The 17,061-nt window shown below is 32.5% G+C and overlaps 1 protein-coding gene across 10 annotated transcripts in view; it reads left to right on the top strand.

The window, feature by feature from the left end:
• Nucleotides 1–1,806, top strand: part of LOC105148581 (uncharacterized) — a 53,025-nt gene extending 51,219 nt beyond the window's left edge. For 5 of the 10 annotated variants that reach the window (XM_087407120.1, XM_087407119.1, XM_087407121.1 and 2 more), the window contains 3 exons: nucleotides 20–154; nucleotides 210–355; nucleotides 1,416–1,806. In XM_087407120.1, the coding sequence (XP_087263246.1) occupies nucleotides 20–154; nucleotides 210–355; nucleotides 1,416–1,463 (329 nt within the window). In that variant the 3' untranslated portion in view covers nucleotides 1,464–1,806. Of the gene's footprint in view, nucleotides 1–19; nucleotides 155–209; nucleotides 356–900 lie in introns of all 10 variants that reach the window. The other 5 variants (XR_015545433.1, XR_015545435.1, XR_015545434.1 and 2 more) reach the window with 5 other exon arrangements.
• Nucleotides 1,807–17,061: the final 15,255 nt, after the last annotated feature.

Raw genomic sequence — 17,061 nt, 5'->3', positions numbered from 1 at the left:
AATATTACATATTTTCCAGAGCTATCTCTTCAGAAATGCAATACAAGCATGAAATTGGACAAGTTTCTTAAACAGATCTCCACAGAAATATCTCATGAATCAGTTAAAACTTCTTTTGCTTCACCTTCAGTGGAGGAAAAAATCAGTCGAAAAGGTACAGTAGATATTATTTCACCTACAAAGCAGAATACATCTCGACGTGAAGCTAGAAAAAAATTTTCTTCAGTTACATCTTCGAAGGAATGCATTTATAGTCGAAAACCAAGAGCTCATTCGACACCACCTTCTTCTTCAAAGTAGTGAATTTCGGATAAGAATAAAGCGAACTCCGCTTCACCTTCATCGATTAAAAGAAGTAAGTTTCGTAAGAATTTTGTTCTCGAGTGAACGTTATTTAATTTTCATTCAAACATTGTAAAATTTTTTTACTGTATTATTTTTCATTTATTTATACTTATATTCTTCATTCTTATTTATATTCTTCATTCTATTTGATGTGTTTTCATTATATATGTATAGTATAGGGCAGTACTTCTGTTTTGTCAGTAAATAATGCTATTGTAGAAATCAATACTAGAAGTATTCTCAGTTTCTAGTTGATCCATCAGTGATCAGAGAGCTGACGTTTTATCTTCGTCTCTTAGCCATAGTAATATTGGTTCTAACATGAGCAAATCTGATATAGAAGACAATAATGTTGAGAATTCACAAAGAAATAATCATGACGATGAATATGCTTATAACAGTGATGATAGTACACTGTACAATGCAAATTCTAGTCATGATAATCAAGTTGAAGTACCGAAAAAAATCACTGGCATGGATAAAATGTTAAACTTAAATACCTCATTGATTTTCGATGTATGGATACTAATTTACTCTTCATTACTGTTATTGTAGATATGGTAAAAAATTTGATTTATATGATAAAAGTAATGAAAGGAACTCAACGTAATCATGGAATATTATTGGAGGAAATAGTGTAGCGACTCAGGAATAAAGGAATAATCGTATTTCATCTTAAAGGAATACTCATTGAAAATATCAGTACAGCAGAGAAAATAGAGAAATGTTTAGCTTCATCCACATCACAAATGGAATACCTTATAAGAATAAATTTGAAGCCCATTTAGTGATTTTCACAGCAGAACATAAGATATTCTCTTACAATAAACTTTTGAAAAAAGTGTTAAATATTTACAGACTAAAAGACTTTCCACCGAAGATGAAACTGAACTATTTTTGCTACTCGAGTTTAAGAAGAAGAGGTATACTATATAACGCGCATGAAAAATCGTAAACAATTAAATATTTCGTAAACTGTTGCGTTTTAATTTAACATGATTTATATTATTCTGGATTAATGGGAGGAGTACACTATTACTACAATTTATTAAAACTTATATGTTATTTAGAATGCCCCCCGCTCCTTATTGATGCCTAAGGTCGCTGAGCGGCCGTGATTGCCGAGAAAACATTTTCGGTCGCTTGAAACAAATAATTAGTATGAGAAGGAGCTTGCTGTCTCGTTCACTCTCAGCACGCTGCAGGCGAACACACGGACATGGGCACGTGCTTAAGTATGTGGCTACCATTTTGCCAGACCGTCGTCTGATTCTGTGTCGCCACCGTCAACGCAGAGTTCTTGACTGAGTCTGAGTAGTCAGGAGCCTTAAACCCGATTAAGCATGCCGTGTAACAGAAGTCAATAATAAAGTACTTGTTATATTTCGTTATAAGCTTTAAAGTGTTCTTAAAAATGTTATATATTTAATAAATATTGAATAAATTATTAATTGGAAATAACATTTTTTAAATAACATTACCATCCGAAGCGCCACTACGGTCTAAGTATTAAGATGTTGAACTAATATATATATTATTCAAACGAATGAATTAATTTCAGAAATAATATTAGGTGTTGGAATTAATTCGTAGCGTTTTTAATGAAAGAATGTTATTTATTTCACATGAGCATTAAAAAATACATTAATGAAAGTACTTCCCATCACTTGTAAAACGCTACGAATTAATTCCAACACCTAATAATTACGTGTCGATATGGTTGTCGACATTAACGCAATTAATCTGAAATGTAATAATCCCCCCAAAATTCCCCAAATTAATCTTAAAAAACTGTGATAAACTTATTGCGAACATTTTTTAAAGTTATTTTAAATGGAGGACGATTCAGTTATAAACTGTTGTTGGCTTATTTGTTGGTATAACCAACAAATGCAAGTTATTAAATTATATATGTTAGTATATTTCTATCAAATAAATGCACGAAGAAGGAAAGCAGCTGCAATTTGGAATTATATTTTAGTTGACCATGTTTGTATTTTATAGATTTAACGTAACATTTTATAGGTTATAATTCGTAATTTTATATTAGGTGTTGGAATTAATTCGTAGCGTTTTACAAGTGATGGGAAGTACTTTCATTAATGTATTTTTTAATGCTCATGTGAAATAAATAACATTCTTTCATTAAAAAACGCTACGAATTAATTCCAACACCTAATATAATGTGAACAAATACGTTGTTCTAATTAAATTGAATATATACAATTTTTCTTCTTTAATTACATTTGTTATTTCCATTTTGCATATAGACGATTTTTGCGTGGTTTATGTAGATTTGTAATTTGATATCAAATATTCACAAACATTCGTTAAAAATTTCGTTAAAAAATTTCTGCGAACAGCGATTACTCGCTAGCAAACAGTGAATGATTACGTGACTTTCAATCGCGGCGATTTTCTTGTTGCATGAATTTGTAGCTTTACTGCTATAATCTTCCAAAAGTTATTATTCGGTGTGATAACCTTCATAAGGTGTGTGAAGGTCAAAGTCATCGGAGATGAATTATCCATTTTAATAACTTCTCAATGATCAACAAGCGACTACTAAAACTCTTCAATGTTCATTCAGGGTCATAATCTTGACAATATATGTCAAGGTCAATATTATCGGAGTTGAATTCCCTATTTTATTTTTAATAACTTTGTAACGTGTGATGGGCGACTGTTATAACTTTCCAAAGGTTATTCAGTGTGATTATCTTCATAATGGGAGAGTCAAGATCATCGGAGGTGAATTGTTCATTTTAATTTTAATAACTTCTTAATAATCAACGAGCGACTGACAAAATCCTTTAATGGTTACTCAGGATTATGACCTTGACAATATATATCAAGGTCAGCATCATCAGAGTTGAATTCCTTATTTCATTTTTAATAACTTTTTAACGTGAAATGAATGATTGCTAAATCTTTCAAAGCAAATGTAGCAGAACAACAAGTATCGTATAACATAGACCGCAGGTCTATGTTAAGTAATAATTCCAGACTGAAAAAAGGAATAAAATTAAGTAAAATATTAGCGAAATATTTAAAACACTGATAAAAACGCCACCCAAAGTTTAAATTTTTACAGTCAAGAATCTTTCGATGGTCCTTATTTTATGAATCATTTGACTGACTGAATAACTAATTGAAAAGGAAAATTTTATACAAATATATTTGTATAAAAGGAGGATGAGAAATAAAATAAATAAATTTATATTAAATTAAATTAATTTTATTGTAAATTTTATCGTTGATAAAAACGACTTAATAATGACATTGCAGTTTTTTTATGATTGCAATGATAACTACACTAATTTTGTGCTAAGCTTGGAAAAGTCACTTTGAGAAGTAATTCTTAATTTACGTGATAAAGTACTAAAATAAAATAACGTAAGTACTAAGACATAAATAATTTCTATAATATATACTTGTATATAGGATTATTTCTAACTATGGATGTTATTAAACCCGATTAAGGCCCGATTTCATAATATATGGTTACTTAAAAATTAAGATAACCAAGAAATTTATGAATGAATTTCATTGATAAATCTGTTGGTAACTTTTAATCTTTAGCTAACCATTGTAAAAATGGGTCTAAGGGTGTAAACGTAATCTATTAAAAAACTATGAAAGTAGTCTATGACTATGATGTCATAGTTGTTAGGTGTAATTTCAAAACACATAACTGGTGCTTACTTCAACTGATCAGCTTACCTCAATTGGTGACCATATTTCCGGTTTTGGTAATTATTTTGAATATGGACTGCATCTCCGATTTTGATGAAATTAGTCTCATTCGACGCGTTTTTGAAACAAAAGAATCTGTAAGAAAAAATGTTTGGTCCTCTCGAATCGAGATATTAAGCATTAAAATTGATCATTATTGAGGTTAGGAAATTTGTCACAGAGGCAAAATAAGGTCTATAATTGTACTGTTCTATATGGGTTTCGACTTTCCACGTGAAGCGACTCTCACTTCCCTCCTCCCTTGCAAAGGGACGCACTCAAAAGTTTGTTCGCGTCGCATGCTCCAAATTAACCTAGAGAACACTTGGATCACAGATAAAGTGGCGGTTGGAGCAGTTGCATTCATATGCTTCAATGTTCAGTGACACAAACGGATTTAGGATAAGTGTGCATGTCACCTAACCTAATCCGTGAAACCATTCGGACATGTGCCTTGTTTCGGGTGTTTTGTATTACCTCGATTATTATTTGAAAAGCGGTTTTATGCTAAATAAATGCGTTTTTTTAATAAATATAAGTTATATTATTGTATATTTTTGTATTATATTATTGGGAATACAAATTAGTTTGGTTCGTTTTTTTGTGTTCACAAATGCATTTATTTCAAAACAAAATGAATGAACAGATTAATTAAAGTATTGTTCATCGCTGGCTACTACTTTTTCTCATCTCTCAGGCAACTCTCGAAAAAATGACTTGTCTTTGGAGGCGATCCAATTTTGGAGAAGTGAACCGATGACTTGTCAAATCGTGCTGCATCCTTCGGAATAATCAGTAATCAGAAGGAGCAATGTCCGGAGAATACAACGGGTGTGGTAAAACATCCCATTTGAACGTTTCCAAATATTTTTTTGCGACATGAGGCCGAGCGTTGTCATGAAGAAAAATAATTTTATCATGTCTTTGCTCGTATTGCGGCCGTTTTTCTCGCAATGCACGGTTCAAACGAATCAATTGTAGCCGATACCGATCGCCCGTAATAGAATCGCCAGGTTTCAGCAGCTCATAGTAAACAACACCTTTTTGGTCCCACCAGATATAGAGCATGATCTTCGAACCATGAATGTTCGGCTTTGGTGTTGATGTTGAGATCGATGGCAACGATTGACCGGGCTTAGCGTAGTATTTTTTCTTCTTGAGGTTGTCGTAGAATATCCACTTCTCATCTTCAGTCACAATCCGATGCAAAAAACCTTTTCTTTGTTGTCTTTGAATCAGCTGTTCGCAAGTCGCCAAAAATCGCCTTTCAACGTTTTCGGTTTCAGTTCATAAGGCACCCAATTTCCTTGTTTTTGAATTATTCCCATAGCTCTCAATCGTGCAGAAACGGCTTGTTGAGTTACTCCCAATTCTGCAAGCTCCTATTGCGATTGACTCTGATCTTCTTCGAGTAATGCCTCTAATTCTTTGTCTTCGAATTTTTTTGGCTGTCCAGAGCGAGGCTTGTCTTCAACGCTGAAATCTCCATCTTTGAAACATCGAAACCATTCCCTACATGATTTATCAGTTGGAGCAGTGTCGCCATAAACTTCGACAAGCATTCGATGGACTTCAGCTGCACTTTTCTTCCAATTAAAGCAGAAAATTAGAACCTCCCGCAAATGCTCCTTGGTTAACACAAAATTGGACATTTCAAACACAGTAAAAATCAAGGTTTTTGTATGAAACTCAAAGCGATATAAACTGAATATTATTAGCAGATGTCTAATCTCTGAAAACGCCAAAATCAGCTGTCACTATGAACCATTTACACAGCCGGAGTCATTTTTTGGAAAAACGGACCGAACTAATTTGTACTCCCAATATATTATATTTTATTATATTAATATTATTTTATTTTATTTTTTTAATTTTATTTTATTTATTCTTTTTATTTTAAACTATAATAGTAATAAGGCTCACTAAATTAAACAAACAGAAAGACAAAGGGCTACGAGCCTAAAACAATCATAAAAATAAAAGAATTTTTTGAACAGTTAATAAATAAAACATGTCATCAAGTTAAAATATAAACTTTAATTTGATCGGTAACAAATAAAACAAAACAAACGTTTCGATTCCTGTTGGATCATTTTCAATGTGAACAAAAATAATGGAAATATTATTATATATAGATAAAATATATAAAAATTAAAATTCGCTCTCGATCGCAATATCAAATATAAATCTCGCTCCAATATAAAATGAAAGTTATAAGGAAGTTGTAATCGACAACAAGGTATTCCTTTGGCTTGTGTATGTAAATTAAGGACGAACATGTTTCTGTTAGAAAGTACAAAATGTAATGTAAAATTGCCACAGGAATAAGAAATCAAAAATAATAAGAAAGGTACAGAATGAGTCGCAAGTAATAAAATAAAAATAAAAAGGCAAAAAATAATCTAATATTATGAGAAATGTACATAAGAGTCATTAATGCGGATAGAGAATGTGTAATGTACCGTTATACATTATATACATTTAATTTAGTCACAAATAAATTCCTTTAGTCACGAATAAATACCTTTTATTGTGTGTCAAAGTAATATGTTATCTCTTATTAGGCAATGCGATAGGATTGGATGTAATCATCTCTCTAAGATACTCAGAGACAATGTGAAGTACAAAATATAAAGACAAGAAGGTTGAAATGATAAAAAGGAAGGGAGCATAAGAGGGAGAAAATAAAGTAGAGAAAAAAGAAAATGGGGAGAAGAGAAATGAGTAGAAAAAGAATGCAGCTAAGAAGGAGAAAAAGATTGAATGATCTGTGAATAAGTTTCAGATAAAGATTCAGTATCATTTTATTTATTAAGATCTTGTTTCTGTCTTCTAATGTGAATCATTTCAGGTACCAATCTCTTATTATACGAAGATTCGCAGTCTAAAATTTTCACTTCGTTCCATTTGAAATTGTGATCAAAATTAATACGATGATCAGTTATGACAGTAGAAGAACCAGTATTCTTCTTAATGTCAGAGATACAGTGAGTCAAGTAAGATCGTGGTCGACCTTACTCAAAGCTAATAAAAGATATCGCCCTAAATCTATCATGAATCTATAGAGGGCACCTTTGTCCTTAATGCACTATCAAAGAAGATGTCAGATTCAGTTGTCATTGAACTTTCTTAAGAGAATCACTTTAAGCCATGAGTACCAAATACGCATCACGCTATGAAGCTGTATTCCTCTGCACTCACCCAAAAATGTCACAATTAGTGGCTGCTAAATATATGAAAAACTCGAAATCATTCGTACAGAAGTGGGTGCAGCGATATAATGTGAATGTCAATGAATGTCAAAAAATGTCAATGATTTACCGGAACGTGGCTCGATATGCAAAGTGGACAAAAAAGACGATAAAAAAATAGAATCTGTTTTCGCAGAATCCTGGCTTAACACTGCATCAAGGACAAGCGAAATTGAAGCAGAAAGGTTTAGACATATCGTATGAAACTATTCGAACCTATCTCAAGGCTAATAACATGAAATGGTGTAACACCACGCTGGTCGACCACGCTCTTACTTGACTGTATGTTCATGTAATCTCGCACTCAATTTTTTTTTGTCTGACCAACATAACTCACCTCACAATCATCATCTTATAAATTACATTCTGATTGGAATTGGATAAGAAATCAAGCTTTTCCTCTTTTTATAAAACTTTTTAATGTGTTAGAGAAGGTTAGTTTACAATGGAACATACTGGAAATAGAAACTTTCGGAAATAGACTTACGTAAGGAATCGTAAAATATTTGTCTTTCTCTTGTGAATTACGTGTGAATATGTTTATTATGTATATGAAACTTTAATCTTTGTTTAATTGTAGAGAAGATAAAAGAGAGAGGATAACAATTATTTAAAAAGGTATGAATAGCATCTATCAGATTTTTTTGTTGGAATCGTGGATGTAGTAAGAGGATAATTTTGTCAATGAAACTGATAATAGTGCCTTTTTTATGGCAAAGAGGATGATTTGAATGGAAATTAAGGAACCTTCCCAAAAACGTCTTTTTATATATAAATATCAAATATAATTCTCTGATTATCTATAACAAGCATCGTATCAAAAAAACTCAATCTGCCACTTGTACCTCTAGAGAAAATTGCAATCTCGTATGTATATAAGGAATTAAAGATATTTAAAGCGTCATTGATAGTATCAGATGGAAGTGCAAGAATGACATCATCAACATATCTAAAGTAAAACAATGGTTGTACTGATAATTTTTTAAGTACTATTTTTTCTAGATCTTACATTATAATGTCGGCGATTATCGGCGAACGGTGAACTCATTAGAGTACCTGTCTGTAAGTTCTGTTATTGAAAGCAAAAAAGAATCTAAAATAAATCTAACTACAATAATGAATTCGTTTTTTGAAATGTTTGTCTTCGCCGAAATGTAAACCCATCTCCTATCGATACTACGATTCTATATTATTTTAACACTTTTTATTTTATTATTTTATTTTATTAATATTATTAATATTTTATTAATATTAATATTATTAATATTATTATTATATTGTTTATTATTATATTATTATTATACTATTTTATTAATACTAATATTGTATTGTTATATTATATAAAAATTATGCGTTTCGCGAGTTTCCTCCGTGTTCAGATCCATTCTTGGAATGCCAACGTTTCGTGAATCTTGCAGTCCCCTTCATTAGGGCGAGGAGCAGTCTAATACTGAGCTGTTCCTCTAGGCCGTTCCTTTTATTTTCCTTTTATTACGTTACTTATTGGAGTGGTGGGGGAAAGAAGAGAATTATGGGTGGGGGGAGGGAGGGGAAGAGATGGAGAAAATTGATCAGTTTTCAATAACCGAGAGAATGGTTTTCCATATTTTATTTATGTTGTAGCCATTATCTCTATTTAGATTGTTAGGGTGTGTTTGTATCTCTACGGCTTCTTTATACTTTTTTGGAAAGTATGATGTAATATTGGCTATTGTGGTCGTTTTATCAAACAGTATTTGATATCTTGTTTCGATGTTGTGTTCTGATAATGCTGATTGTGTGACATGTTTTAGTTTGACATCACATTGGTGTCCTTTTATCCGTAGGTTGACCATTCTCCTGATTTTTCCAATGTATACTTGCCCGCAGGAACAAGGTATTTTGTACACTCCTGCAGAGCTAAGTAGAAGTCTTTGATCTTTAGGATTTCTTAAGATTTGTCCTATTTTTGGATGGTTTAAAGATAGATCGGATATTGTGTTTGTTTAATATCCTGCCAATCCGATCTGTTGTTCCTTTGACATATGGGAGAATGGATAGAATCCTTTCGTCTGATTGTATGTCAGAGACCGTTGTCTTGTTTGCATGTTTATTAATTGTTTTGATTATGTCTTTTTGATCGTGTTCGTTTTTCTGTAAAGCTAGTTTTAAGTGGTTGAGTTCTATCTGTAGATGTTCTTTGTCAGAGAAAGCTCTATATACAAGTGAGTTTTCAGACTGTTTCGTGCTGGGTGGTGCTTGGTATGCACCTATCTGTGTGTTGGTTTTCTGTATACTTGATGACCTAAGGTACCGTTAATTTTCTTAGAGATAAGAACATTTAGGAAGGGGATTTTTCCGTTTTTCTCTATGTCTATAGTGAAGTGGATATTTGAATGTTGATTGTTGAGGAAAATAAGAAATTTACGGAGTTCGGCTCTGTCATGTCTCTATATCATGAATGTGTCGTCTACATAACGGAACCAAACTTCTGGTTTTTTGAGTGTTTCTTTCACAAAATACTCCATGAAGATGTTAGCAATTACAGGAGAAATAGAAGAGCCCATTGCCGTTCCTGAAGTTTGTTCATAAAATTGATTGTTATAGGAGAAGTAAGTGATTGTGAAACAATGTTCTATTAGCGGGATGAGGTCGGAGGAGACTTCATGTGAGGCCTTTATTATGTTTAATGTGTCTTTTATTGGGACTTGTGTGAAAAGGGATTTTTTCATCGAAATTTTTACAAGCAGGTCTGTGAGACGTAGTCGGATTTTTTTTTGGATCTTTTGTATGAAGTCCGTTGTGTTAATTATGTGTGATTCGGATTTTTCGTGAGAGGTTGTAGTGTTTGTACTAGGAAGCGGGATAAGTTGTATGTCGGGGAGTGTGGCACTGACAATCGGTCTGAGAGGGATGTTTGGTTTGCGTACTTTTGATAGTCCTTAGTATATAATCTTGGTTGGAGAGGATTTGTAGGTTTTAATGTTGATGATTTGGTTTTACTGGGAATGTTGCTTTTTCCCACCAGAATCTTGGTATTCTATACGATTGGTTAGATTTTTGTCAAGCTTTTTGTATGCTTTATTCGAGAAAAGGTTCTTCATCTTTTTTTTATAGTCTGATGTGTTCATGACTACTGTCGTGTTGCCTTTGTCGGCTGAAAGCACGATGATGTCTGTGTCCTTGCTCTTGGAAAGCCAATCGCTCTTGTCTAGTGATGTTTAGTGGAGAGAATTTGGCTTTGGAAAGGATATATTATCTGTCTGCGAATATTATCTGCTTATTTTGTTGGGAATCGGTAGACTCTATTTGGCTGATAATCTCTTCCTTTGGAATCTTTCTAAGTGCCACTGCAAAGAGCCTTTGGAAAGCGCAGATATATATCCAGATATATTTCATAGTCCTTCCTTGAGGAATGAGGATTCCTCGTTTCATGTTTCATAATTCTTCCTTGACCAAACAAGGATTCTTGTTGACTGCTTTATCTCAAGGAAAGTCCCGAGCTTCTTTGAAATGAAAATCACAATCTTATTAGCAGATGACACGGTAACATAACTTACTTATATACTAAATCAGTTTTGTAGGAGAGTATTGTGTATACTGTATAGTACTGACTGCTGCATTATATTGAAAAATTAAAATAGATAATGAATTTTTGGATGACTCAGATGATGGATATGAAAATGAAAATCATATTCCAGAGCGTTTACCAAAACAATATATTCGAGACTGCAAAAATCCTATTGAGTTTTATGAAGATATACCTTTTAGAAAACGGTACAGATTAGACAAAAGATGTGTAATTGATATTTTATTACCATTGGTAAATGAACAGCTATTACTAACCGATAATCGTGGACTGCCGATTTTTTCCATTAATGCAGCTTTTAATAACTTTACGATTTTATGCAATTAGTAGCTTTCACATATGTAAACTTTGTTCTCTTTTGCTTGTCAAATATACATCATTTTTTATATATTTGATGTATCTTTTATTCACAGATTGTTAACAAAGATTTGAAAAAATATAGTCAAATATTTGTATCGCGTATTGTTGCACGAGTATCAAGAATTTTAGCATTTCACGTCAGTACATACACAAACTTCTTTACACAGCAGTATCAGAGGCAAAATATTAATCGCTTTTATGAAATAGCAAATTTTCTTCATGTAATTGGATGTATCGATTGCACACATGTACGTATTATTAATCCTGGAGGAAATAATGGAGAGGTATTTCGGAATTGAAAAGAATGATTTTCATTAAATGTGCAGGTATTGTATTCAATTGCCATTTTTAATATGGAGAAACAGATAAGAATCAGTTTTTAAATATACAAGGAGCGTCCCAAAATTTTCCGAACTTTTGAAATAAAACAACAACGGTTTACTTTTTTTTTCAAATTCAAATTGTTTATTCAAAGTAGTCCCCGTCGGACTCAATACAACGTTTGGCACGATCTAAAAGCATTTCAAATGAGTGTTTTATGTCGTTCAAAGGCACGTCCTTCAGAATAGTGGTACAAGCCCTTTGGATGTCTTCTACGTCCACATACCGCTTTCCTTTCATGAACAAATGCATTTTGCCGAATAGGTAGAAGTCACAAGGTGCCATATCAGGCGAATACGGGGAATGGTTGATTGTTAAAATGTGATTTTTAGTCAAAAAATCAGTGACAAGTGTCGAACGGTGAGATGGCGCATTATCGTGTAACAAGCGCCAACTTCCTCCTTCGCGATATTCTGGCCGAATACGACGAATGCGGTGCACCAAACGCTTCAAAACGCTTACATAGAATACAGCATTAACTGTTTGGCCTGCTGGAACGAATTCTTTGTGCACAATACCCTTGGAATCATAAAAACTTCGATGGAATTTTCGTTAATTGTCGATTTTGGGCGACCTGTATGTGCGTCGTCATTTATGTCCTCACGACCGTTCTTGAATCGCGTATACCACTCATAAACACTGGCACGGGCTACACAATTATCACCATAAACTTGTTTCATCAAATTATGGGTTTCGGTAAATGTTTTACCAAGTTTAAAACAAAACTTAATATTGGCTCTTTGTTCGAAGTTCATTCTCGTACCGATGTATACAACATACTGACACTTGAGACGCCATAACTTCGTTTCCACTGAACCAAATGTCATGAAATTTTTACTGGAAGTCAGCTAGGGATGTACCTTTCAAACGCGCAATCGAACACACGGATGGCGCCACCCGACCTATCCCTATTGAAAAAGTTCGGAAAATTTTGGGACGCACCTTGTATTATATGTTATAGATTGGACCTCATAAGAAATATTGGACATCGTTGTAAGACATCCTGGTTCAGCGCATGATTTTTTAATCTTCAATCAAAGCGATGTTCGATGTCGTTTCGAATTGGGTTTTTTAGGATTTTACTTAAAGATGGAATATTATATTTTACTTGAATGGATACCCATGTCGAAAATATTTAATGACTTCTGTTTTGAGACCCAATAACGATGCAGAAATTAAGTAATAATATATAATAATAATGCGCATAAGAAGACCAGAGTTACTGTTGAAACTATTCGGAGAATGGAAACGACGATTTCTATGTTTATATTATTAGCTTAAGGACAAAACTGAGTACATCGGTTGCAATTATCTGTGCTACTGCTGTACTACATAATATATGTATCCACCAGAGGAAATTGAAGAAGAATATATATAAGATGAAGTATTTGAGACTGCTTTTAATCAAGAAGAAGATGGTATTGGGTTTACAGATAGAAGAGCTTTTATATAACACATTTTTCCTACAACATATACATGCGTGCTTTGAAAATATTAATATTGTAACTCTTTTAAAATAAGCAATAAATATAATTTGTATTTTTGTATACAACATAATTCTAATTAAAGTTCTAATTAAATGTAATAACATGGTTACATAATTTGTATAATACAATCTTAAAATATTAGGTGTTGGAATTAATTCGTAGCGTTTTACAAGTGATGGGAAGTACTTTCATTAATGTATTTTTTAATGCTCATGTGAAATAAATAACATTCTTTCATTAAAAACGCTACGAATTAATTCCAACACCTAATAATTGGAAATAATTTTTTTCAAACTTTATAACTCAATTAATATTATTAAAACATATTAAGTATGTCAAAGTAACATACTATACTTAACAGTCTTCATTTAGAAATTAAAAGTACTTAATATCGTTGGAAAATATGTTATTGAAAACACATTGTTGTTAATGAGTATTATATTATATATTTCATGGACATATGAAAGATAAAGTTACGTCTAACTAACCAATTACCTGATATCCTAGTATCACACTTTATTAGCGTTACATTGGATAATATTAGGTGCGCAACTAAGTTCCCGCTGTTTGTCAACAGATGGCTCCAACAGTAAGTGCTGGTCGATTCTGACATAACCTAAACGTCATGAACCAAGCTTAGACATATGGTAAACAAACCGCTTTGAAACATTAGTGATTTTGTTTTTACGTCATATTCTTTTGGTTGTGTGAAAATGTCTGATTTTGTGCCAAATAATCATCATATGCGGAAAGTATTGATTTTCTTCTTTCATTCGAAGAAAACGGCGGCTGAAGCGCATAGAGAGCTCCAAAAAGTTTACGGAGATGCTGCTCTAAGTGAAACAATGTGCCGAGATTGGTTCCGTCGCTTCAAACGGTGATTTCGATGTTGACGACCGTCCGCGTGAAGGAAGGCCAAAAACCTTCGAAGACGCTGAATTGGAGGCATTGCTCGATGAGGATCCGTGCCAAACGCAAGAAGAGCTTGCTTCAGTATTAGGAGTTACCCGCCAAGCCATTTCCAAGCCATTTTTTCACAATAAAGTTGCATCAAAATAACAGCGAGAACTTAGTTGCGCACCTAATACCTATTAAGCTATTATAATGCCAATGAAGTGTGATACTAATATAATTTTCTTTTCCACTATTGCAGTTGCAACTGACTAGGACATAACAATCTCTACATCAACATACTCTTTGGTATAAACTTATATGAATTAAATGATAGGGTAATCTCTATTACTATGCCTGTACATATTAGTGTGCCTTTGTTTTTAAATAAGCCATTAAAAAATTGGCATAAATAAATAAGAAAGAGTATTTTTTTATTAAGTTAACTTTATCGAGACCGGAAAAATGGCAAAACAAGGGGAAAAAGGAAAGATATTAGGCAGAAGAAAGAGAATGTATAATATTAGAATACAATTCAGGCAAAGACTCTGTGTCGTTTTGTCTGTTTATTCCATGTTCTGTTTCTGTTTTTTAATATGGACCATTTCAGATATTATAATCTTTTATTGTATGAAGGCTGTACATCTAATATGTCCACTTTATCCCATTTAAAGTTGTGATTCTCCTCCATACGGTGGTTGGAGATCACTGATGGAGATTTTGAACTTATATTAATATCTAAAACATGTTGCAGTCTAGTCTTTAACTGTCTTTTTGTCTGGCCAACGTAACTAACATCACAATCCTCACAAGATATTCTGTAAACTACATTTTGATTATGAAAATGTTCCAACTCATCCTTTCCTCTCTTTATTTTTTAATGTGTTAGGAATGGTAAAAGCCAATTTACAATTAAACATATTAACGATAGGTGTGAATCTTTCAGATATTGTATTGACATATGGAATAGTAAAAAATCTTTCTGTGTCATCTTTGTTATTATTCAAACTATTAATATTGTTAATATGATATTTAATTCTGTTATGAATAGTCTATTATGAATAGAGAAAATATTATAAAATGTAGAGGATATCCATTCTGTAAATATTAATAGCGTCAATCAAATTGTTGTTTGTTGGAGCTTCGGATGACACAAATGAAAAATCTTATCCACAACTCCATAAATTACACCTCTTTTATGACAAAGCAGATGGTATGAATAGAAATTAAGGAATTTACCGTAAAAGATTGCTTTACAGTATACATCGAAAATATAATAAGATTCCATTCTTCAATAATCAATCTGGTATCCAAAAAACTTATTTTTTCGTCAATGCCAACCTCCATAGTGAACTGCAGTCTAGTGTGTAACGAATTAAAGATAAAATATCACCAATACATGCTCTCAGACGGAGCAGCCAAAATAATATCATCAACGTATCGATAATAAAATAACAACGACAGCATTCCGATAGCAATTTTTTCAAAGTTCTATATAATCATATTTGCAACGACAGACCCCATAAGGGCCCCAAATATTTGTTTGTACATTTTTTTATTAAAGATAAAAATAGTAGAATTCAAAACCATCCGAAAGGCAATCAAAAATTCATCTAAAGAAATTTTTGTTTTCTTACATATGAAATTCCACTTTCTAACAACATTATCAGATGCCAAATCTATAGGTATATTAGTAAGGTATATTAGTAGGGATACCACATCCAAGGAAACCAACATAGAATCTGATTCTAGTTTGACATCTTTAAGTTTATTAATAAGATCAAAACTATTATATTTTTTATAAAACTAGGAGCTTCTGGTACGGAGTCGTTAACGATGTTATGCAGAAACAATGATAAATTATATAGTGGACTATTTATAGATGAAACAATGATTCTAAGAAGATAGTTTTGTTTATGAATCTTCGTTAAACCGTATGTGCTCTAGGAATAATCCCGTCAGTTGTACGCAATCTTCGATATGCCAAGTCATCTATAAACCCTTTTCCTTTCCACCTAAGCATGTTACGCAAATCGCTATATTAATATTACATCTCGGATTGCTCCTTTACTTTATCTTCGGCCATTAACAGTTTAAGCAATGCGACTTTCACTCTGCATCAGCAACTTTCATCTTTTTCGAATGAAGTTCTCGCTGCTGCTCAATTGCATCGCAAAGCTTTATTAATCATAACTCTTTTTCATTTGTTATGTTGTAAAAATCTTGTTTATTTTTTAATCCTGAGTTTTGTTTCCTTTTCATGATTCTGCCTACGTCAATTTTGTTTACATTGAATATTGAACATTGAGTATTGGCCTTCAGAATTTCTTTATCTAAATCTTGTAAATAAACATTTCCCCCATCTGTTACTAATACTGAATCTTCATCCTCTTCGTCATTATCACACACACACACACACACACACACACACACACACACACACACACACACACATTGTTTTTAGATCTTTTCTAGTTTAGCTTTTCAGCAAGACCAAAAGATGTCTATAAGACATATTTTAGTTTTGTCGAAAAGACAATTTAAAAAAGACGTCTTCTTTCTATGGTTATCATTTTCGCAAAGCAAAAAGTCGATTAAAAGATATCTTTTTGTATTGCCGAAAAGATAACATGAAAAAGATATCTTTCCGTTATTTTTGTACTTTTTATCACTCATTCGCAAGCAGTACGCGAGATCGTCATTAGATAGACAGGATGGAGTTCAGTTTCTCGTGTTTGAAAATTATACAGGACAGAATAAAAGGTGCAGCATTATGAGAAATTTTACTCGTATTCTAATGAACACTAATAAAATATTTTTTTTTGTGTAATCATGTTTCCAAAGGGGACTATGATAAAAGGTAATGACTCTTACACATAGAACATGGCAAACATTGCAGGAAATGGGACATATATTGTCAAGCAATTTTCGTTTTGTGTAAAAATTAATTTAGGAATTCGTTGTTATTAAACGTTATATTGTATCAAAATATTGTATTAGGTGTTGGAATTAATTCGTAGCGTTTTACAAGTGATGGGAAGTA

The sequence above is a fragment of the Acromyrmex echinatior genome, chromosome 6 (assembly GCF_024713525.1).
Source record: "Acromyrmex echinatior isolate Ae372 chromosome 6, ASM2471352v2, whole genome shotgun sequence".
NCBI classification, from domain to species: domain Eukaryota; kingdom Metazoa; phylum Arthropoda; class Insecta; order Hymenoptera; family Formicidae; genus Acromyrmex; species Acromyrmex echinatior.
Note: the sequence above shows the minus strand (reverse complement) of the source record. Positions and strands in the feature narration are given on the sequence as shown.